This window comes from Eschrichtius robustus, chromosome 8, assembly GCF_028021215.1.
Source record: "Eschrichtius robustus isolate mEscRob2 chromosome 8, mEscRob2.pri, whole genome shotgun sequence".
Classification (NCBI taxonomy): Eukaryota; Metazoa; Chordata; class Mammalia; order Artiodactyla; family Eschrichtiidae; genus Eschrichtius; species Eschrichtius robustus.
Window position 1 is genome coordinate 83,933,942 of NC_090831.1, and position 24,100 is coordinate 83,958,041.

The 24,100-nt window shown below is 44.6% G+C and overlaps 1 protein-coding gene across 5 annotated transcripts in view; it reads left to right on the forward strand.

Annotated features, from left to right (window-relative positions):
* Positions 1–24,100, forward strand: part of MINDY4 (MINDY lysine 48 deubiquitinase 4) — a 118,982-nt gene that overhangs the window by 12,147 nt on the left and 82,735 nt on the right. For all 5 annotated transcript variants that reach the window (XM_068549250.1, XM_068549251.1, XM_068549252.1 and 2 more), the window contains exons 4-5: positions 3,060–3,306; positions 8,909–9,342. In XM_068549250.1, coding sequence (XP_068405351.1) covers positions 3,060–3,306; positions 8,909–9,342 — 681 coding nt within the window. The remainder of the gene's footprint in view (positions 1–3,059; positions 3,307–8,908; positions 9,343–24,100) is intronic.

The following is a 24,100-nucleotide window of genomic DNA, read 5'->3' on the forward strand; positions in this document are numbered from 1 at the left end:
CATACAAAATTTAACCATCATGGTGTCCTAAAGCAACACCAATTTATTTATTTTACAGTTCTGAGGTCAGAAGTCCAAAATTGGTCTCACTGGGCTAATGGCAAGGTGTCAGTAGGGCTGGTTCTTTCCAGAGGCTTTGAGGGGAGAATCTGTTTCCTTTCATTCTTCAAGTTCTAGAGGCTGCCTATATTCCTGGGCTTGTGGCGGCTTCCTCCATCTTCAAAGCACATCACTACAACCCCTGCTTCTGTGTCACATCTCCTACTACTGACTCTCATCCTCCTGTCTCCCTCTAATAAGGACCCCCGTGATTGCATTGGGCCCACACAGTCAATCTAGGATAATGTACCCATCTCAAGATTCTTAACATAATCATGTCTGCAAAGTCCCTTTCTTTTGCCATGTAAAGTAACATATTCACAGGGTCCAGGGACTAGGTTGTGAACATCCTCAGGAGGCCATCACTCAGCCTCCCATCCTCTGCATTTTCAGAATCCCTGTCCTGGAGCACTGTTCTTTTCCTCTGGAAGCCATGGGAATGGACCACTTTGTGATGGAGGATACTTATGATTCAAAATGTTTAATTTAAATTCCATGATTCATAAGGTTCGGGGGCTTCCTTTGTTTGCATTTTCTTAAAAGCAGGAGTATAGAATTCTAAAAGGCCACTAAACACTGGAGCGATGGAGAAATCTGAAAAATAAGGCCTTTTGGAACTTGGGAAGAAAATGAACTGGCATTCTTGATTGTACCTCTATTATTTGGAAAACAGTTATTTTTTTTCTTCCAGTTTTATTGATATAGAGTTGACATACAGCACTGTATAAGTTTAAGTTGTACAACATAATGATTTGATTTATATGTGCCATGAAATGATGACCACAATAAGTTTAGTGAACATCTATCATCTCATATAGATACAAAAGAAAAGAAAAAGAAAAAAATATTTTCCCTTGTGATGAGAACTCTTAGGATTTCATCTCTTAACACCTCTCATATATAACATACAGCAGTGTTCATTCTATTGATCATGTGGTACATTACATCCCTAGTGCTCATTTATCTTATAAGTGGAAGTTTACACCTTTGACCACCTTCATCCAATTCCCCCTCCACCTACCCCCTGCTTCTTGTAACCACAAGTCTGAGCTCTTTTTCTATTTTGTTTGTTTGTTTGTTTTTGAAGTATAAGTGACCTACGGCACCATGTTAATTCCTGTTACACAGCATAGTGATTCGATATTTTATACATTACAAAACGATCAGCACTGGAGAGCAGTTATGTTAAGTTACAACCTTAACACACTGCATGTCATCACCAATGTGAGTCTAACTTCCTGGGAAAGGGTGTTTTCTTCCAGCCCTGTTGAAAAACATTTCCTTTCCTGAGGGTAGCCAAAGCTTAAGGTCTGGATGTCAAGCTGCTAAAAGATGCGGACCACCAAAAAATTAACTCAAGGCTTAAGATGTGAAAGGAAATGAGGGTGGTATGAAAAAGATGATTCCTCCTTCAAAGACACTTACTGCCTGGCTAGGAAATGAAATACTTCTGAACCGATAAAAAGCCAGCAATGCAGAGGTTGAAGCTTCTGAGTTCCACCCAGTTACCCAAGCTACAGACTTGGGTGTTATCCTTGACTCCTCCTTGTCTATCATTTTTGCATCCTTTTGTGTCCTTAATGATGCTAGACTCTTTCCCCCCTTTCTCTGTCTCGCAACAGCGGCCTCCCTTCACACTCTCACCTCTTTCCCTGGCTATCTCCCAGGGTCTCTTCTCTCATCTCCAGGCCCCTGGTCATCTTCTCAAACCCACCCTTGACCTAACATAGAGTGAGATTTCCACGAAACAAGTCTGGCCATGCTCTTCCCTGCTGAAAGGCCTTCAGATGCTCCCTGTAACTTTTAGGATAAAGTCCAAACTCCTTAGGAGAACTTGCAAAAGCCTTTTCCACATCAGCAGGTGTCCCGCCCCACTCCCCCAGCTCATCTGAGCATGTCCTGCTTTTACAGGACTCTGTGCTAGTGCCTGGGGCCTTCTCCTGGTTACCTCCTGCCTACTCATTCTTTCAGACTCAGGTTCTGCCTTAGCTGGAAGCCCTTCTAGATTTCCCCGGGGTTGGTTCCGGATCCTTCCTCTGCTTGGCATGTTCCAATCATAGCACACATGACCGGCTTCCATCATGCATGACCCAGTGCTTGGTAAGCAGCTTGGCACAGAGTTGATGTCGATGCCTCTTTATGCCTGAGTCCGATAGTAGAGCATAGCCCAGCCTGTGTCGGAGGGGTGCTGGGCTCTCAGTGACCACAGATGGGATTCCTCTTTACCTGGGTCTCTTGCTCTGGCTCTTTCTCATTCTTGTTCTTCCTCACTCCTTGCTTTTGCTCTCAGTCTCTTACCCTCTTTTGTTCTCTCTCCCTCTCTTACACACACACACACACACACACACACCCTCTTTCTTTCTTACTCTTTCTCTGTTTCAATGCCAAGCAACCCAAGAAAAGAAGCCGTTGGCATGCCTAACTTTACTAAACCTTAACTGGGAACGCCAGGTTTTCCAAAGGTCTCTATCCACCACCCTCAATGGTGTGCAGTAACTGGACTCCACCCCTCTCATGACTACACCGTCGTCCCCCCTTATCCATGGGGGATACATTCCAAGATCCCCAGTGGATGCCTGGAGCCGTGGATAGTACCGAACCCTATATATACCGTAACGGGAGGGGGGAACTGTTGTATTGAAGGGCTGCAGTTTTCCTTACTCACTGGGGTCTGGGAGAAACAAGGATGCTCTTCGTATTTAGGATTCAAGGGATCCTATCATCAGTCATCGACTCTGATTTTGTTTCTTGTTTCAGGTCTCATTTTGTAGGCCAGACTTGCCCTGATAGAAAAGTATTTTCTTTTCCTTACCTTTACTGATAAAGCACAGTCTGGTTAGAAATCATCACAGATTTGTGAATGGGCTTGCTATGGGTGCCTGTGGAATGTGGAATTTGTCATCATTGCTAGTGAGTCCTTTTGGGGAATCTGTTTTAATGGAAGTATCCCTTTTTCGCAGACACGACAGTCTTAATGGGGATGTACTTGGTAATTTTGCATCATCCAAAAGGGCCTCCCACAAAAGTAAGCCCTTGCAGACTGTCCCAGGTGAAAGCCCTCCTGTGGCTCCTGCTTGGGAGAAGATGGACAAGCTTCAGTCATCAGAGCCTTCCTTGGACACGAAGAGGATGGGAGAGAAGATCAGGCCAAAGTCTGGCCTGATTGTCCGAGGCATGATGGCCGGGCCCATCGCCAGCTCCCCACAGGTGGGCTTGGTGCTCTTACTATTATTATGAGCATGGAAAGTGGGGACTGGGCAGGGCTTAAGGGGCTGCCTGGGTTTATTTGGGGGTACCCCACGAGACAGCTCAAGAAGGGAGGATCTGCGTGGTAGATGGCAAGGACACTGGCCTCTTTTTCCTCCCTGGCTCTACTGTCAGCTCTCTGGGACCATGGGTAGGCCTCATCACCTCCCCTGCCTTCGGTGTAACTATCTCATCAACCAGGTGGTTACCAGGTGGATTCCTTTGCAGAGTGAGAACACATCTACCCAGCTTTATCTTTGTCATTCAGGAGTGGGGGGACCCATCCCAGTCTAGAGGACATATTTTTTTTATTTTTTAACACATGATAGTGAAAAGGGAAAAAGAAATCCCAATCCTTATAGTTTTGTTTTGTTTTAAAAAAATTCTAAAAATTTAACACCCATGTTTTATAGTCTCCCTTAAGGAGGGGCCGTGGTAGGGTCCCATCAGGTGGGAGACTAAACCAAAGGAGAGAATGAATGTAAAAGGGGTTTGTAAAACAGAAGAGAAACAGAAAAACAAAGGAAGGTCAAAAGCCAAACTCAAAGTAGAGTATCAGTCAAATCAGGGAGCCTAAGCCAACCAAAAATAGGTCATCTGTGTCCACGCTGGTCACCTCCACCCTCACGTGTGGCATATTTATGTGTGGGTGCAGCTGCAGATACCAGCACTCTTCTCCCAATTCATTTGGAATCAGGGCAGCAAGCAGTGGACCTTCTCCCCGCCTCAGCCTACGTCCTGTGAGATTTTCGGACAAGGTCTTTGTTCCTCTTGGCCATGGTCTCGTTTGTTAGACCAGGTGTCTAAGATCCCTTCGAGATCTGGAATTTCATGACTCAGTGATGGTCATGCAGTTGGGAAAGGGAAAAGTATTTTAATAGTCTTTTCAGAAAACTAGGGGTATTTTTTAATATTACACCAAACCTAGACAAGTTGTTTCTTTTTTCTTTCTTTTTTTTTATCCAGTTCACAAGGCTGGGTGTTCCCTCAAAAACAACCTGCTTTGGGTCTAGATCAAGTATAGTTATCTGTCATTGTTCTGTTGATTAAAAACACACACAACCTAAAAGTTAAGAATTACGTTTTATTTGACGGACTTGCTGAGGACTTAAGCCTGGAAGACAGCCTCTCAGATAACGCTGAGGGACTGCTCTGAAGAGGTAAGGGAGGAGCCAGGATATACAGGAGTTTTTGCAAGAAACCAGCTAGTAGGAACATCCAAAGATTACTGTTAATTAAAGAAAAACAGGGACTTCCCTCGTGGTCCAGTGGTCAAGAGTCCAGGCTTCCACTGCAGGGGGTGTGGGTTCGATCCGTGGTTGGGGAACTAAGATCCCACATGCCGTGTGGCGTGACCCAAAAAAAAAACAAAAAAAAAGAAAGAAAGAAAGGAAAAAAAAAGAAAAACAGACATCTCAAGTTAATGAAGTTAGCACTTTTCTTGGTACAGGAAGATGCAGAGTCTGAGTTCATTTAAACCATTCCTTGAATACGCACCTTATCAATGAAAAAAAATGTTGCCTGCCATTTCAGTAAACAAAGGATGTTGCAGCCATCAAGCCATCACACTACAGCTGCCTGATGGTGAGCCCTGAGGGAACTCAGCATAGAAATAGCATGCCGACCATCAGACACTGCAGCCACCACCAACTCCCGCATAGCGCACCCTGAGGAGACTCAGGATGAGAAAGCACAGGATGCTGACCCCAGATAGCTGAGGTGCGCATCAAAGGAATGATTTTAATGAGCCCTGACTTCTGCATCTTCCCATATATAGAAAAGTACTAAATTCCTTAACTTGAGATATCTGGTTTTCTTTTTCTTTTTTTTTTTTGAATTTTATTTTATTTATTTTTTATACAGCAGGTTCTTATTAGTTATCTATTTTATACATATTAGTATATATATGTCAGTCTCAATCTCCCAATACATCCCACCACCACCAACCCCCCGGCCCCCCCGCCACACTACTTTCCCCCCTTGGTGTCCATACGTTTGTTCTCTACATCTGTGTCTCAGTTTCTGCCCTGCAAACCGGTTCATCTGTACCATTTTTCTAGGTTCCACATAAATGCGTTAATATACGATATTTGTTTTTCTCTTTCTGACTTCACTCTGTATGACAGTCTCTAGGTCCATCCACGTCTCTACAAATGACCGAATTTCGTTCCTTTTTATGGCTGAGTAATATTCCATTGTATATATGGACCACATCTTCTTTATCCATTCGTCTGTCGATGGGCGTTTAGGTTGCTTCCATGACCTGGCTATTGTAAATAGTGCTGCAGTGAACACTGGGGTGCATGTGTCTTTTTGAATTACGGTTTTCTCTGGGTATATGCCCAGTAGCGGGATTGCTGGGTCATATGGTAATTCTATTTTTAGTTTTTTAAGGAACCATACTGTTCCTTAAAACATACTGTTCTCCATAGTGGCTGTATCAATTTACATTCCCGCCAACAGTGCAAGAGGGTTCCCTTTTCTCCACACCCTCTCCAGCATTTGTTGTTTGTAGATTTTCTGAGGATGCCCATTCTAACTGGCGTGAGGTGATACCTCATTGTAGTTTTGATTTGCATTTCTCTAATAATTAGTGATGTTGAGCAGCTTTTCATGTGCTTCTTGGCCATCTGTATGTCTTCTTTGGAGAAATGTCTATTTAGGTCTTCTGCCCATTTTTGGATTGGGTTGTTTGTTTTTTTTGATATTGAGCTGCATGAGCTGTTTATATATTTTGGAGATTAACCCTTTGTCCGTTGATTCGTTTGCAAATATTTTCTCCCATTCTGAGGGTTTAGACAAGTTGTTTCTCAATGTGGAATCTGAAACCATCCCAATGAACTTTTTCTACGTATCAGTTTCCACTGGTTTGTCTTGAACTTTGAATGACTCTTTTACCACTGCATGGTTTAGTACCATGATGCATTGGGTCATGTGGAAATTATTGGTTTACTAAGTTATATGGATCTTCTGAACGTTGACACATTTCAATATACAAAAAAAGCACAAAAAATTGCATTTGTTGATGTCACTACTCAACTTATCAGAAGGTTTTTGAGAAGCCCTCCAGTTCACAGTGGCAAACACAAGTTTCCCCAAATTCTAATTTTTACCTGATGACTTGTATTTTATCACTGGCAACAGTGTATCATTTATTTTCCTTGATGTGACAGGCTCAATTTATTTTCAAGAAAATGCCTGCCAAATACTCAATACTGAATATTCAAATACTGAATAACCATAGTTCATCTGCCAGTTGTTCCATGAAAAAAATAGCAAGTTCAGCTCACAACTCAGATGGCTGCATAAGTGCTTCTCCTGGTGACAGCCTTCATCCTCTGCATCCCGCAGAATGTTTATATATACCTCCCATTTTGTCACACAGACTATTAAAGAGATGTATAACATAGGGTCAAGATTGAACACAATATTTTTTATGCTTCAGCATGGACATTCTTAAGTGAAATTAGCATTTCACTTATTTACTTTTATTGCAAGTGGTATTGAATACCTTGAGTACTGGTAAAGTTTGGTGCTGCTGCCTTGATTCATGCTAAGGGCCAGCCAACAGTTTTTCCCACCAGTGCTTTGCACCATCAGTACAAATGTGGACACAGTGAAAAAGGCAAATCATGTTGTATTATTATTATGAAAATAATTTTGAGCTCCCTGAAAGGGTTTGGGGATAGACCTGTAAGGTTTGTGGACTGCACTTTGGGAACTGGTGGACCAGATGAACGTTAGGGTCCTGTCCTATCACGACTTTCTAATCAGCAAGTCTGTGCAGTTCAGACCCCTTTATAACTGAGGTGTAAGGAAGATGGCTTGTACCTGCTTTACTGCTGAGAGATTGCTGCAAACTTCTCCCCAAAGGAGAACTGATTGTTCTTGGAGGTGTTCTTTTCCCCTGGGGTATCTGAATCCTGTGAAAGACATAGAGGTAGAATTTCCCCAGGTTTTCTGGAAGGTGTTCTGTGGGCCTTTGAGTACCTTGGCCATACTTATTGGTTGCTCAAGAGAAAAGAGCAAGGTTGCTAGGTATGGCATCATTTTTTTTTGCTAGATCAGCTCTGCACTTTTGAAGAATGAGTAAGAGGCTGGGTTCCCTGCCCTTGGCCGGAAGTTTGGGTCTCCTTGGGAATGTTGACTAATGTTTTCCTCGTTCTGTGGCCAGGGATGCCCTGGGTGGCTTTCAGAGGAGGTTTATAGTGCCTAGTAATTTCCACCGGGCGGGAATATGACAGAATTAGCTGTTCTTTTTCTGGCACAGGCTTTACAATTTGGCTCAGGATTATTTCTGGAAATGCTGAGAGGTCCAGAATTTTAAACCCAGGAAGAGCCCAGCAGGTGTATTTTTGTCCCCTACCCCTACTCCTCCACCTCAGATTGGTAACAACGTGAGTTCTCATTTCATTGGTTAATGATTGCTAGTGGGAGAGGACATTTCTGTTGACTCCTCTGAAATTCCTTCATTTCAAAAAGTAAGCATTGCTTACTATGTGTAGGTCACTGGGCTGGGAGCTCTGGGGACACCAGAGTTGAAGGAAGAATGGCCTCCATCACCTGGTCTACTGGCAGGAAGGGTTAAGGCCATATGTAAGTGGGGACAGGGGCAAAGATGCATAGCAGTAAGTAATATTTGCTGGCTGCTGTGCAGGGTTTGGCTCCGTGCTGGTGCCTTACATGGGTCTGGGTCTCTCCTTTAGTCCTCACCATGGTCCTGTGGGAGATCGGCACTGCAGCTCCCCAATCCCTCATCCAAAACCTTTGAGCAAATGTGTTTTGGAATTTAGATTTTGTTTTTAAACTTCAGAAAGGAAATACAATGCATAAACCACATACCACAGAACGCCTGCAGTAGGGTTTGGAGTAGCACCCCATAAACAAAACATTTCTGCAGCAAAACATATGAGTATTCACACTTAAAAAAGGACCGCAGCGGAATTCCCTGGCGGTCCAGTGGTTAGGACTCTGTGCTTTCACTGCCAAGGGCCCGGGTTCAATCCCTGGTCTGGGAACTAAGATCCTGCAAGCCATGTGGCCCAAAAAACCAAAAAAAAAAAAACAACAAAAAAACCCAAGAATGCAAGCAACCTACCTCATAATAATGGAAAAGAATTTGCTATGGGATTCCAAAAGAAATGTTCATTTTTTAGGGGTTTTGGGATTTAGGAATTATTGATAGCGGGTTGTGGACAGGTTATATTGCAGGTGGGGAAGCGAGGGACAAAGAAGTTCAATGACTTGCCACAGAGCACACGGCTGGCAGGGGGTGACACGGGAATTAGAACACAGGTCTGACCCTGGAGCTCTCTGTAAGGGGTATGAGGCGGGGACCGAGGCATGCTCCTGGGATTTATGTGGGTGGGGTGCTGTGAAAGCGTTACAGAAGTGGTAGGCCCTGCGTGTCTCCTCAAAGGGTGGGTAGGATTTTAAGAGAAGGAGTTGAGGATGGGAAAGACATTCCTGGGGGAGGGAAGATCATGGGTAAATGCTTGACGTGGGATATTTTCTCACCTTCCTCCAAGGGGATCCTCACCGCTTTTGTCCTTGCTCCTTTCAGGATTCCCTCCGCAAACGCTCGCTGAGGCAGTCCCCGGCCTTGAGCAGCACGACCCAACCCCACGAGGAGGGGAGCCTACAAGCGCCCGAGCTGTCTGCTCACACCCCAGCCTGTCCCCCCCATGTCCCGCAGGAGGGCCCGGCTTCCAGCACCACCTCCCCCCCCAGGAGCACCCTGGGCCTGCTCAGCCAGCTGACCTTGGAAAAGCGGAGAGCCTCGCCCAGCAGCCCTTCTCACCTGCCAGGCAAAGGGTTTTCCCAGAGCGGGAGCGGCCAGTGGAGAGACCTTTCAGAGGGCAGCCCAGCTGTGGACAGTGGCCCAGAGGCCGACAGGACTGCCTTGAATTTCTCCTTGTCCAGTGGGAATGCCCCGACGACCCAGGAGAGGCTGGAAAGAGTGTTCAAATGGCAGGGGAGCCAGCCCCCGGCCCTCAGGTGAGTGTGCTGTGCGCAGGTGATGGTTTTTGGAGAACCGTTCAGTCCCGAGTGGCTCCTTGGGCTCTCCGAGCAAGGCTGTGAAGTAGGGGAGGTGATGATGGTCACCCCACCAGGGAGAAAGCAGCCCAGACTGCACACACCAGGAGGCTTTGGGGGGGGTTTCTTTGGCCCTTCTTACTTCTTCTCAATGGTCAGCCTGATATGGTATAAGAAATGCGTCGAAGCCAGAGGGATGGTGGTGAATCAGTTCCCACAACGCTCCTCTGGGGCAATTTTTTTTAACCCTATCCTAAGTCCTTCGCTTTCATTCTTTCACAGTAGACCTTGGTGATCCCTACACTGATTGTTTTTTTGAATGTTAAACCAACCTTACATTTCTGGAATGAACCACCCTTGGCTGTGACGCATTATCTTTGTATATATTGTTTGATTTGACTTACTAATATTTCGTGTAGGGTTTTGTATATAAATTCATGAGGGAGATTGGCTGGCAAATTTCCTTTCTTGTAACAACAGCCTTGTCAGATTTTGGTGTCCAGGATATGCTAGAAGTGGTCCCTCTTTTTTTTTATGGTCTTGAAGAGTTAGTGTGAGATTGGTGTTATTTCTTGCTTAAATATTTGGGAGAATTTTCTGGAGAAGGCTTCTGAGCATTGAGTTAAAAGGTTTTAAATTGTGGATTCAATTAAAAAATTTTTTTAAATTAAAATTTTCTATTTCTTCTTGTGTCAGTTTTGGCAAGTTGTATTTTTCCAAGGAATTTAACCACTTAATTTATATTTTAACTTTATTGATATAAAATTGTGCAATTATACACAATTTTTTTTTATTGGAGTAAAATTGCTTTACAATGTTGTGTTAGTTTCTGCTGTACAATGAAGTGAATCAGCTATACGTATACCTATCTCCCCTCCCTCTCGGACCTCCCTCCCACCCCACCCCCCATCCCACCCATCCATGTTGTCACAGAGCACCTAGCTGAGCTCCCTGTGCTATATAGCAGGCTCCCACTAGCTAGCTATTTTACGCATGGTGGTGTATATATGTCAACCCTAATCTCCCAATTCGTCCCACCCTCTCCTTCCCACCCTGTGTCCAAATGTCCGTCCTCTATGTCTACGTCTCTATTCCTGCCCTGCAAATAGGTTCATCTGCACCATTTTTCTAGATGCCACATGTATGTGTTAATATATGATATTTGTTTTTCTCTTTCTGGCTTACTTCAGTCTGTATGACAGACTCTAGGTCCATCCACATCTCTACAAATGACCCAATTAAATTCCTTTTTATAGCTGAGTAATATTCCATTGTATATATGTACCACATTGTCTTTATCCATTCATCTGTCTTTGGACATTTAGGTTGTTTCCATGTCCTGGCTATTGTAAATAGTGCTGCAGTGAACATTGGGGTACATGTGTCCTTGTGAATTATGAATATCCTCTTATTGTCACTTTAAAGTCTGTAAGATCTGCAGGGATGTCTCTGTTTCCATTCCCGATACTGGTAATTTGTGTCCTATTTCTTAACTAGTTTTACTAGGGGGTTATGAATTATATGCTTTTTTCAAAGAGCTAACTTTTGGCTTTGTAAGTTTGTTTTCTAATTAATTGATTCCCACTCTTACTTTTATTCTTTCTTTCATTCTGCTTTCTTTGAGTTTAATTTGCTATTATTTTCTATTTTATTTTATTATTTATTTCTATTTTATCGTAAATTATTGATTCTCAGCCGCCTCCTCCTCCTTCTTCTTGTTCTTCTCCTTCCTCTTCCTCTTATTCTTCCTCCTCTTCTTCTTTGGGCATTTCTGATTCTAATTTTTAGGGGGCTTCTTGACTGCTATTTCAGGATTATTTTCAATATTTCTTATATATAATTATTAATATTAATTACTACCATTAATTGAGAGTTTACTTAGTGCCTGATGCTATACTAGGCACTTTTCATATATTATTCTATTTCATACTTGAAAAAACCTGTTTACAGATGAGGAAATACAGACTCATAGAGGTTATCACTCCCAAGGTTGCCTAGCCAGGAAGTGAAGGAGCTGGGATATGAACCTAGGTGTTTCTGAGTCCAAAGCCCATCATGCCTGTAAGCACCATCCTGTACTAGTTAGGTAATTGCGTTTTTGTGTGTGTGTGTTGTGTATGTTTTAAGCACTAGTAATTTGCTTGGAGAATTTCTGCAGGGGTGGGTATAAGAAGTATTAGGCATCCTGGTTTGTAATACTGGCTTTTTAAGTCATTTACTGTGCACGTAATATGTGCCAGGCACTTAGGCACTGGTAGTGCAAGGCAAGCTAAACAGATATAGTGTATTAACTTCCTTTGTGACCATAGATAAGCTGGGCCTACTTTGCTTATACATTTTGTGACTATGTTATTTGATGCATATACATATAGAATTCTTATAGCTTCCTGTCGGAGAGACTTTTCTATCATTACGAAATCTCTCTTCGTCTCTAATAATGCTTATTGCCTTAATGTCTATTTAGGTATAGCTACTTCAGCTTTCCTTTGATTAGTGTTTTCATGGTATATCTTTTTTTCCGTCTTTTTACTTTCATCCATTCTGTAGCTTTATATTTAAAGGTGCCAACCAAAAGCCTGTGGGGTTTACCAGGATCCTTCACCCTTTTAAAAAATAATTATTATAATTTATTTAAAATAACTAAAATAAAGCAAAACAAAACAAAACCAGTTTACCCATTTCTCCCACCTTCTACCCACCTCAGCCTTCTTCTTTTGTAATATCTTTTAAGGCTACAAATTTCCCTCTAAGTAATGCTTTGTATCCCAGAAGTTAATAAATTATATAATCATATAATTTAGTTTAAATATTTTCTAATTCCCATTGTGATTTATTCTTTTGACCTGTGGGCTATTTAGACATGTATTGACTAATTCACAGCATTTGGGCTATTTTTCTGGTTATCTGTTTGTTTTTGATTTCTAGCTTATTTCCACTTTAGTCATAATATATTCTGTATGATTTCAATCCTTTGATATTTGTTAAGATTTCTTTATGGTCTAGTATATATTTAAAGCTTATCTCTTATAACCAGCATATATGTGGATTTTTAAAAATCCAGTCTGATAATTTTTTGTTTTAGTTAGAATAATTATTGCGTTTACATTTTCCTTTTGCTTGAAGAACTTTCTTTAGTATTTCTTTAGCAGGTATGTTACAATAAATTTTTTTTTTCAGTTTTTGTTTGGTAATGTCTTTATTTTGCCTTTATTTTTGAAGGATATTTTCAATGGGTATAGAATTCTAGATTGGTGGCTTATTTTCTTTTCAGCACTTTAAGTATTTAATTCCATTATCTTACCTTAGTCTTTCATTATCTCTGTTGATAAATAAGTTGACATTTTTTATTATTACTCTTTTGAAGGTAATGTGTCTTTTTTTTAACCTCTGACTGCTTCTTTTTAATTTTTTTTTGCTTCTTCTCATTCTTTAATTTTCAACAGTGTTACTATGATGTGCCTAGACATGGTTTTCTTTTTTTTTTTTTTTTTTCATAGTCACAGGAATAATAGGTTTTGCAGCAGAATGATTGATTCCTGGTAACCACCCATCTGGTAGAAGCCAAATTGTGTGACCAGACATGGTTTTCTTTGACGTTTCCGTTAGTATATGTAGAGCTTCCTCAGTTTGGGGTTTCCATGATACCTTCCACTGATACCTTTCATCAGTTTTGAAAATTATTGTCTATTGTCTTTTCAAATATTGCTTTTATTCCATCCTTTCTTTTCTCTCCTGGTACTCCAGTTATACATATATTACTAGATATTTTCACTGTGTTCTATAGGGTTTAAAAAAATATATTATTTCCTGTATTTTCCATCTTTCTCTGTCTGTGTACTTTAATCTAGATATTTTCTCTTGCTCTATCTTCTGGTTCATGTTTTTTCTCTTTTGCCATGCTATTAAATATATATAATAAATTATTACTTTCAATTATTTTTCAGTTTTATAATTTCTGTTTCTTTGTAAAAAGTAGATATCAGTCTTTGGTGAGATTCTCCATCTTTTATTTTCTTGAGCACATTATTCATAGTCATTTTAAAGTTGCTGTCTGGTAACTTCCATATCTGGATCACCTATAGGTCTATTAATATTGTCTTTTCTCTTTTGGGTTTTGATAATTTCGTCCTGTTTCTTTCCATTTCTGATAATTTTGATTCAGTTCCAGACGTTGCATGTGAATAATTGTAGAGGCTCTGGTTAACATTACCTTCCTCCAAAGAGGATTTAATTTTCCTTTGGTAGATATTAATTTTGTTAGTTTTAGACTTTGTAAAATATCTTTTCCTTTGTTGAACAGAAATTCTTAATTTTGGCATAATTAATCAATCTCTTGTTTGGCATACGATTTGCATTTTTGCATTTTTTTCTTTATTAAGTCCTTTCTTTCCTTTAGGTTTCAATGGTATTCTCCTGTATTTTTTCTATTAATTTTGTAATTTTAGCTTTCACATTTAGGTATTTAATCTTTTGTATTTGTTAGGTTGAAAGACTCACTTTTATTTTTCTCCATATAGTAAGACAGTTTTCCTAGCACCACCTACTCTACAATTTGTTCTTTACCCCATTGATTTATAGAGCTGCCTTGATTCTTTTCTAAGTTCCTGTATAGATTGTCCAGCCAGTGCAATAACAGTGCTGTATATTCATAACTTCTTCCCCATTCCTTTTTCTAATTACGATTGCTGCAAAATTGCAGAGACCTTATACAGGAAATCATCAGAAATCATAATCCATCCTGGCACCTTTTAGGGTATCCACAGAGACACTCTAGAGAACAGCCTTATCTACTTACTAGTTTTTAAACTAGAAATGGTAGGACTGGCTTTACATTAAACAAATATTTAATATATATATTTTAAAAGAATCATGACCATCTAACAATATTTTAAGGTTGCAGCCATGCACAAAATATACTAGCTCTCTCTTGTGTTTCATTGGTCATGACCATAGCTTTTATTACTATGGCTTTGTAGTTATAACCTGGTATCCTGGTAGGGTCAGTTCCCTACTTCTCCTTTCTTTCAGGATTGACATAGCTATATACAGATCTTTATTCTTTATGTAGGCCCTTTTTCCTGTTCACCCAACATGTCTAACTTATTTCTACAAGAGGGATAACTGGTTTGTCCCTTTGCTGTAAAGGCCTTGCTCTCAAACCATCTCATGAGTGTCACTTTCCTGTCAATCAGGTGTTTTATACTCATAGTGGTTTTCTTTGACTAACTTCACCTCCACCCACTCACCTCTAGCCTATTTTATTGTTATCACAGCACCTATCATAACCTGAAATGGGCTCTGGAGTCTGATGACCTGGACTGGCAAACCACCTCTGCCCTTTATAACCACTGTGGCCTTAGACCAGTTCTTAGGCCCTTGAAAGATGGTATGGACTTTGTCTTAGAGGAGGAGGAAGGTAGCAGGTAAATGTGCTGCCACAGACCCCCCCCTCAGGACCAGGCGAAGTATGACCAGGAGTGCTTAACATGTGATAATAGTGTTGATCTTTATATCAGTAAATGTTTTGGGAGCTTTGTTGTTTACCCACTACTTATTCCCTATATGCTGAGCACCATGCTAAGCACATGTGTGTTTTATCTCATTTGCTCTTTACGATAATCCATTCAGGTGGATATTATTGGTTTTCTTCTCAGGGCGGGGGAGGTTCTCATTAAATAATATTCTTCTCCTCCTGAGTTCTGAACAAATTGCCAAGTAAAACAAAGGATATCAACTAGATTGGGGTAAAATACATATCATCTCTGTGATTGATAAAGGGAAGGTAGGAGACACAGCAAATCATGAGGCCTGGTGGGCCCAGAGCTGGACAGACTTCCCCACCTCATCTCAGGCCCAGGGCCATGTGGTGGGAGGGGCCGGCCCCTAGAAGAGCAGCTCACTCCCAGAGGAGAAAGGGTGCAGCTGAGCCTAATGCCCCTCTTTCCTTTCTTTCCCAAATTAACCAATCAGACAGGTCACACATCCTCCCTCAGGATGGAGTGAATAAAAAGGAAGAGAGTAAAGGTCTACAGGGTAGACCAGTAGAACTCCTTCCAAACTCCCAGGAGACACTGGGAGTTGAGAACAAGCATCCTCCCACCCCAGCAATTATTATTCCATTTTAGATGAAGAAACTGAGGCACAGAGAATTAAAGGAACCTGTCAAGATTCTGGGTAGATGCAGGCCCAAGGGCTCACGGTTTGGCAAATGGAATATGGGTTGGATTTCAGCAGTCTCTCATCCCCTCAGTTAGGCAGCTTTGTGCAGTGTACATACTACTCAACTGTATGTGGCAGCCTTGGTTTGAAACCAGGGCCAAAGTAATCCCATTTGATACAACTACCTACCTCCTGCCCTTCCCAATACCCCTCCAACAGTCTTGTCTGCCCATCACTTGTTTTTTTCATTCAATACAGTAAACATATGTCTGAGACCTAGTGTGTATAAGATCCTGTGAACTCTTCAGGTGAGAGAGTCGTGTGCATATGTAATTCTTTTAAAACATGACGAGGGACAGTGAGATGACAGCAGAGCTGGCTCGCGTGCATGGCACATGCTCCATCACTCAGCCCTAATGAAGCTGGAGGAAAGGTGGCTACTGGGAGCCTTTGCTGGGCCTTGCAACATCAGGTTTAGGGATGGCCATGGAAGTCACACCTGGGGGTGGGGGAGTGAGCATGTGTCCTGGGAGAGGGGGCAGGTGGAGGATGTGACCTGCTGCGATGTCAGAGAACATGAATATACGTGCAGTCAGGCCCTTCTGACACTAGCTCCATAGATCTGACTCAGTTGCTGAAGGAACTACTTTCTGCTTTGATTTTTGTTTCTTTCCTGTGTCCTTTGATCTTAGAAGATGCTTAGAAAATGTCACCTTCTCATTGTAGGGGTTGTGGCTGTTTGGGGCCATTTGTCACTTGTCACTGGCCAGTCAGGGCTGCCCTTGTGGGAGTCCTCTCACAATCAGTCAGATCCGCTGGGCCTCTGGCCCTGACCTGGGTGGTCCTGTAACCCTTGCCTCACTCTGCTTCCTCTATACCTTTGCGTATCTTGCTATCACCTACACACCTGGCCCAGACTAGGCCCTCTAGAAACCTCAGGTGCAGGACTAAGAGCATCGGAGCAGTGATTCTTTATTTACAAGTCCCCAGAACCCAGTATGCCAAGCCCGTGGCTCCCCAGGTGGCACTTAGTGAAGGTTGATAGTCTGGTTGGGGGCAATCTCACTTGTGGTGCTTACGCTCTCTTGGGGCCTGATGGCCTGTCATTTGTCTGAGTCCCTCAGAGTGAATCCTTGGGGCTTCTCATGGCCACATGGACCCTGCTGTGGTTGATTTTCTGCATGTTAGTTCAAAACACATCATGCCGGGCGTTTGACAATAAGAACTAGCTTCAACTTATGTTTTCCAGATGTGTGTGGGCTGCAGAAGGTGCAGCCTCATACATTTTGCCTCGTCTCCTTTGGAAACATGGGTATAATCAGTGTCATGAAGTTGAGAAGAGTTGTTGGCCTCCCTTGGGAGTTCAACCCATGGCAGTGGCCCAGCAGCAGTGTCTAGCTTCTGGAAGACAGAGGTCAGAATTGGGTCTCGTTGGGCTGAAATCAACATGTTGACAGGGCTGTGGTCCTTCTGGAGGCTCTAGGGGAGAATCTGTTTCCTTGTCTTTTCTAGCCTCTAGAGACTGCCCACATGCCTTGGCTTGTGGCTCCTGTTTTCCGTCTTCAAAGCCAGCAGTGTCAGCCGGGTCCTTCTCAGGCTCCCATCTCTCTGATTCTCCCTTTCTCCCTTTTCTGCCTCCTTCCTCCCCTTTGAAGGACCCCTGTGGTTCCATTGTGTCCACCTGGATAATCCAGGATAGCCTCCCCATCTCAAGATCAGCTGACCAGCAACCTTATCTCCAAGAATTCCCTTTCCATGTAACCCAACATGTTCACAGGTTCCAGGGCTTAAGACAAGGGCATCTTTAGGGGTGGGCATCATTCTGCCTGCCACAGAGGGCAACTGTTTTTTTCTTGCAGTGTTTAAAATCTTTTTTGGTCTCGTGATTTTTAAACTGTTTACTTTTACCCTCTCCCTTTCTACCACTCCCAGGAGAAATTTTGTTGTTTTCACCTTATCCAGCCATTCTCCCCTGCTTGTCTGACTGTCTTTATGTCTCTCTCTTTTTTATGTGGTCATGTGTGGGAAGGGAACCAGGCAGACCCACGGCTGCACGGTCCCTGGGAGCTGTGGGATTAGGCGTGTAGAAGATGTGTGGCTATGTGGCTGTCATGGTGTATCCAGTGAGCTCAGGGCAGTTGTGAGTTTCATGAGCATTGATGGATTTCACCCTGGGGAAGGTGGATGTTTTCCCAGAATACAAGCTTAAAGTATGATAGAATCCATGGAATTGAAGTTTAATTTCGTTGGATTTTTTTTTTAAATTTTTATTTATTTATTTATTTATGGCTGTTTTGGGTCTTCGTTTCTGTGCGAGGGCTTTCTCTAGTTGTGGCAAGTGGGGGCCACTCTTCATCGCGGTGCACAGGCCTCTCACTATCGTGGTCTCTCGTTGCGGAGCACAGGCGCCAGACACGCAGGCTCAGTAATTGTGGCTCACGGGCCTAGTTGCTCCGCGGCATGTGGGATCTTCCCAGACCAGGGCTCGAACCCGTGTCCCCTGCATTGGCAGGCAGATTCTCAACCACTGCGCCACCAGGGAAGCCCTGGTTGGATTTTTTAAAAGATATTTTAAATTGGGTGTTTTAAAAGCAGAGTGGAATAGATGTTGCTTTAGAATCTGTCTCGATTCTTAACCGTATAGTTTGTCAGGGCTAGAAAGATCCTTAGGATCCAAGCCCTTCATTTGGCAGTTGGGGAACAGGGCCCAGGGAGCATAGGGGAAATGGCTCACCTGAGCTCTTGCAGGTGTCATATGGTCCTTTCATAAGCTCTGTTTTCATTGTCTGGCTATGTTTAGACCTTTTGCTCGAAATATGTATGGTCTTTCCCATACTCAGTATAAGCCTCCAGCACAATTGTCATCCATCAACATATGACATCTTATTCCTCACACAGTAATCCCTTGGTTTTGGAGAGGCTTGATTTCAGACCCTGAATTCATGGAGTTTGTCCTCAAAAAATCCCCATCAATTCGCAGAAATATCCATTTATTCAATTAACTTATTAATAAGTTTTTAATGAGTGCTGTAGTGTGCCAGAGCCAGCTTGTACTGGCTCACGGACCTGATTGTTGCCATGTCTTCCTGACGTCAATGTGGTAGATTGAAATTGGTCATGGTAGGAATATTTACACCATGGAAATTGGCAAATGCTGCAAATTAGCATCCCCCTTCCCTGGAGAGCGGGTTGTTAACTTCTACCAGCACGCCACCCGTGATTCTAGCCACTGGGGATTCCACATGGATGAAACAGACCAAGTCTCTGCCCTCTTGGAGTGTATACTTCTGATGGGGAGAGGCAGCCCACGACAACAACCCAGTGACTAAATACATAACGAACCTGGGTGCCACGAGGAAAAGTAAATCAGGGAAGTGTGATGGGGAGCCCTGGGTTTGGGGCTACTCTTTTACAAAGGGGTAGCTGGGGAAAACCTTTTTGAGAAGGTGACGTGAGAGGAGATCAGAAGGAAGACAGGGAACCAGCTTTTGATCCCTGGGAGCAAATGCAAAGAGAGCAGCCGTGCACAAGCCCTGTGGTGGGAACACGGTGCTGTTCAGGCTGAGTGGATGAGGGGGAGAGGAGGAGAGGGAGGGGGAGAGGGAGCAGGGGCCTGGAGGCCTCTGAAAGCGCTGGCTTTGCCTCTAGGTGATGCAGGAGGCTTTGGAGGTTGGGCAGAGGCATGGCCTTCTGTGACTTGTGCTCAGCAGGATCCCTCTGGCTGCCGGGTTGGGGTTGAGAATAGATTCCAGGAGGCAAGGCTGGAAGCAGGGGGACCAGGCAGGGGGTGACTGCGGTCGTCTGGAGGAGAGCTGATGGTGGCTTGAATCAGGCAGGGCAGTGAAGGTGGCGAGATGTGGGCTGGATTATAACACACACACACACACACACACACACACACACACACACACACACACACACACACGAGGGATCCTCTGCTTTTCGAGTTAGCTTTATTCCACTTCACTTTCACTAAAGACCTACGTTAGCTAACCAAAATAAATCCAAAGAGGATTTTCACTTTTAAGGAAAAAGGCAAAAAGTGCAAGTGGTGATCAGCATTTTGTAATAAGTCGTTACAAAGGCAGCTCGCACTCTGAACCGCAGCCAGGGCAGCACCGCCAAGCTCCTTCCCTGGGAACCATACTCAGCCTCTCAGCGTCAGGCCGCCATAGCCCTGAACTGGTCTGTGAGCCTCTGTGCTTGATCTCGATTTATTTTGTGCCTCCATTAGCAAGATGTGTCCTAAGGTAATTGCTTCCTCGCTTTACACCATCTCAGTTTAGGAAAGGTTTCATAGGAACGCTCTGCTTTTGGGTAGAAGGGGAAACCTGTATATGGTAGAGTCAACAGGGTTTGACCATGGATTAGATTTGCCTCATTAGAGAACGAGAAGAGGCAAGGATGACTCCAAAGTTTTTGGCTGAACAACCGGAAGATGGAGTTGCCGTTCCCTGAAATGAGGAAGATGGTGGGAGGAGCAGGTTTAAGTCATGGGCACCAGGCCACAGTCCATTGTCCTCCCTGCCCTGATACTTTTTAATCAGGCCAGTGGCGTTTCTTTGTTGACTGGCCTCCCTGTGACCTGTGAGTCCGAGACCATGTGTCTGGAATCCACAGATGTGAGCAGTCAGCTGTCTTGTGGTTCTCTTTTCAGGCCCTGTTGATGCTGTTGTGACAGGCCAGTTCTCTTCTGGCCTCAGGGTCTTGTTGAAGCTGTGAAGAGGTTGTTTCTCACACCAGGACTATTACTAGAGCCCACGTAATAGGATTGCTCACGGCTCTTCTCTGAGGACAGCGAAAGCAATTGTCTTGCCTTTAAATCGAGCACTTATCCTTCCTGTGTTTGCAGGTTGACTGTCTGCCTTGGTCAGACGTCCAGCCCTCTCTGGGCCTCTGTGCTCCTGTCTGTAAGGGAAGGGGTTGGGTGGACTGCTCTTTAGGGGTTCCTCCGTCTCTGACGTCCCCCTCATCCTACACTGTACACATGGCCTTGGGCGTGTCCAGGCCAAACTTCCACCTTCTCTGTGATCCAGGAATCATAGTCTATTCAGCTGGTCTCTGATGTTCATCTTGTGTAAAGAATGAGCATGTAAACGGGGCCCTGTGCCTTGGGAGTCCCTCCTAGATGGTGGGCTCCTCTGAGCTCCTATAGTAAAATGATACAGGGCTCAGCAATGCAGATTCACCCCCAGCCCCGAGCATGAGAGTCTGTTGCTGGAGGCCTGATGATCTCCTGTTCCGGCTGCAGGGTTTTGTCTGGGAGGCTGGCTGAGTGCTGCATCCTGCCACCTCCAACCCCTTTGCCTATTACTTGTTGAATGATTTCTGTCTTAGGTCAAAGTGCCAAGAACAGCTGTTCTCAAACTGTGATCCCTGGACCAGCGGCACCTGCGTTGCCTGGGAACTTGTTAGAAACACAACTTGTCTGACTTGCCGGATTGGAACTTTGGGGGTGAAGCCCAGCAGTGTGTTTTAACAAGTCCTCCAGGCGCTGGGCTGCAGGCTAAGTTTTGGGAACCAGTGCCCGGGAAGCTAAGCCTGAGTTGGAGGGTCAGGTGCATGTAATCTGTTGGGGGGTGTGCTCTCAGGATAAAGGCAGCGAGGGAAGCAGGACAGGGCAGGGGAAGGTCTCAGCAAGGATGTGGAGGGTCAGGCGGCTCCCACAGGGAGATGAGCGTGTGAACTGACCCAGAGCTGCTCCCACCTTTAAGCTAGGAGAGGGCTTGTCTTTCTTGTGTCAGTCATTGGCTATGGGTGACCCATCCTGGGGTGGGGCGGGCAGTGTGCCATCTCCTGGCTGAGTTTTGCGTAGGAGAGTTCTCTGGAGAAGGGTGCAGCTGTGAGCCTTTAGCAGCCAATGTGGATACCGGCTGGGATGGGTGCGCCCAGTCAAGGTCATCTGTGGGGGACACCTGCATCTTCCACGTCAGTTCTCATGGTTCCTTCTATACTCGCCCAGCTCCCAGTGGGATAATAAAAATAGGCCATCTCGAAGCCTGCTCATGGCCAGGCTGTCCTGGCGAGGCAGGCCAAGCAGGGATCATTTACAGGTGAAGAGGCAGACCCCAGAGGGGGAGGCTGGGAAAGAATCCTGATATAAGCCCACAGACAGCCCCTCCCATCACGACACCCACAACTCACATTGCAAGAGCACCATGTTAACCCATCACTGGCTTCAAGCTGGGTAATGCCCTGCTGTCTCAATCAGACAGGAGGTGTCCCTGAGCTTTCTTGGCACCCAGATCTGGCACTGGGGATGTGGAAAGATGAGATGGCTCCCTGCTCTGAAGCCAGAGGCCCGCTGAGGCTGTATGTAATTGGGTGCTTAACTGTGGCCCTCAGAGGAGTGGAAGATCCGGGAGCAGGTGGAGGTCCTGTTGACAGGGCAGGAGGGCCTTGGGCTTGGAGAGGCCGTGTTTGATGCCAAGACTTGATGGTGAACTAGTAACACTGGGCGAGGAATAGCTGCGATTAGCCTGCCTTGTTCTGCGTGGATCTCTGCAGCCCGGACACAGACACAGCCCCACCAAAGCATCAATGTGTGACAGCTCTGTGTCAAGGCCTGTAGTCAATTCCAGGGATACAGCGACTGATGTAGGGTGTGCCCCCATCAGATTTTCGGGTTTTGCAGGAGAATGGACAGTAGGTGGCAGCAGATCTTCATCAATCTTCAGGACCCCAGAGACTTTGGTTGGCCCTGTTGTGTGATTTCAGCCAGCAGACACTCACCAGGCCCCTACCAACGATGATGACATGACGACACACTCAGGTGGGAGAGAGATGAATGAGATCCAATCCCTCCTGGGTCCTCCCCACTCCCGGGCTCCAGATCACTAGCCGAGGCCTGTTTGCATCCTGAGAGGGAGTGAATGATGCCACCTGGGGCCTGGCAGAGGCTGAGCAGAGGATGTGGCATTTGTGGTTTATTGACTGTTCCCCATATCCGAGCATCCTGAGTCTGACAACATCTGCGCTGCATGGGACGAGTAATGGGAAGAATTTCCATTCTAATTTGTCTCTGCACGTTATTTGGACTTTATGTCAGACTAGGGAGGTTCAAAATTAGCTGAGTCTTGAAACATACACAACACACAGTTGCTTTCCTGTGTGCCAGAAACCCCGTGTGAACAGGTGGCCTGCCTGGGGCTCCTGTGCTGGTCCAGCTTTCCCTTCATAACTGACTTCAGGGACCTGTCTTCTGGGTCAGTACAGCTGCCCTTCACACCTGCCATCAGTGCCCTGTGCCTAGCTGGTTTTCCTTCCCACCTCTTAGCCACATTCACCCTACATGTGTGTCCCTGGTCCACAGTGGAATGCCTTCTCTCTCCTCCGAATGCCGGCCTCTCCCTAGCACGTCCAGGAGTTTAAACATGAGAAACGGCTCCAGCTCACGTTACAGGCCGCTCGGAGCCCTCCAGGAGCGGGGTTGATGCTCTCACCCCTGTGCTTTAATTATAGCTGCCACCTACCTTCAGTTCAAGGGTTTCTCAGTCTTTGATCCATTGCATCCCCCAGGGGAAAGAGACTTCTCATGAGTCAGATTTCCTTTGAGATCAAGAAAGTGTGGCTAAAGAGGCAAGAGAGTGTCCACACCTCTCCTTGGAAGGGTGAATGATCTCATTTTGTCCATTTTTGGACATTAGGATGGCGGCTCTGAGATCCTCCTCTGCGCACACCTGGGCCTTGCCAGCTCTGCCCTAGGCCCAAGCCCATGGCACGCAGGCTGGGAAGGTGTTCCATGCAGGGGAAGCCGCTGCTGCTAGATGGAAAGAAGCTGTTAAGGCTCAGGGATAATTTTTGGGAGGTGAGTGTCAGAGAGCAGGGGAGGGGTATGGAGACTCTTATTTCCTGGGTGCTTTTTTCCCCTCACTCCAAGATGCTTACTGGCTGGTCTGTGAGCTAGCTTCCAGCAGACCCTAGCTACCGGAACCCCAAAGAGAGGCCCGTATGGAGATTAGCAACAGGGTCAGGATGAGAGTGAAGCAAGTGAGGTACCTCAGGGGCAAAATTTAAGGAGGCACTCACTCTTAACGGTGTTTCAACTGGAGTGTAGGCACCTCCATGAACCTTGAGACTGAGTGCCTCCTTAAATTTTGCATCCTAGGTACCTTGTTATGTTTCACCCTAATTCTAGCCTGGTCAGCAGTCTGGCTGCTTCTCTTCTGCTTCTCAGTATCATGGGTAATCCTCAATAGAGCATAATGATTTGATAATTCATCTTTACTTCCATGAACTCTTTGAGGATTGGAGTGGGCCTTATTTCTTTGTTGTTGTTGTTTTTCCTAGCTATATCCGTGGACCTGGCAATCTATATGGAGCAAATGAGAGAATGTACATAGTAAAGAGAATGAAGGGGAAAACCATTCTGATCTGTTTGGGACAGTGTCATGAAACTTAAGTTGATAATCTTTAATAGAATTGGAACAACCCAAACTTTATCTTCAAGTTCACTTGTCAGCATTCATTCATTCACTCATTTATTTTTTATTCATATATTCATTTAACCAACTAATCATCCATCCAACCAACCATCCATCCAACCAACCAACCCACCAAC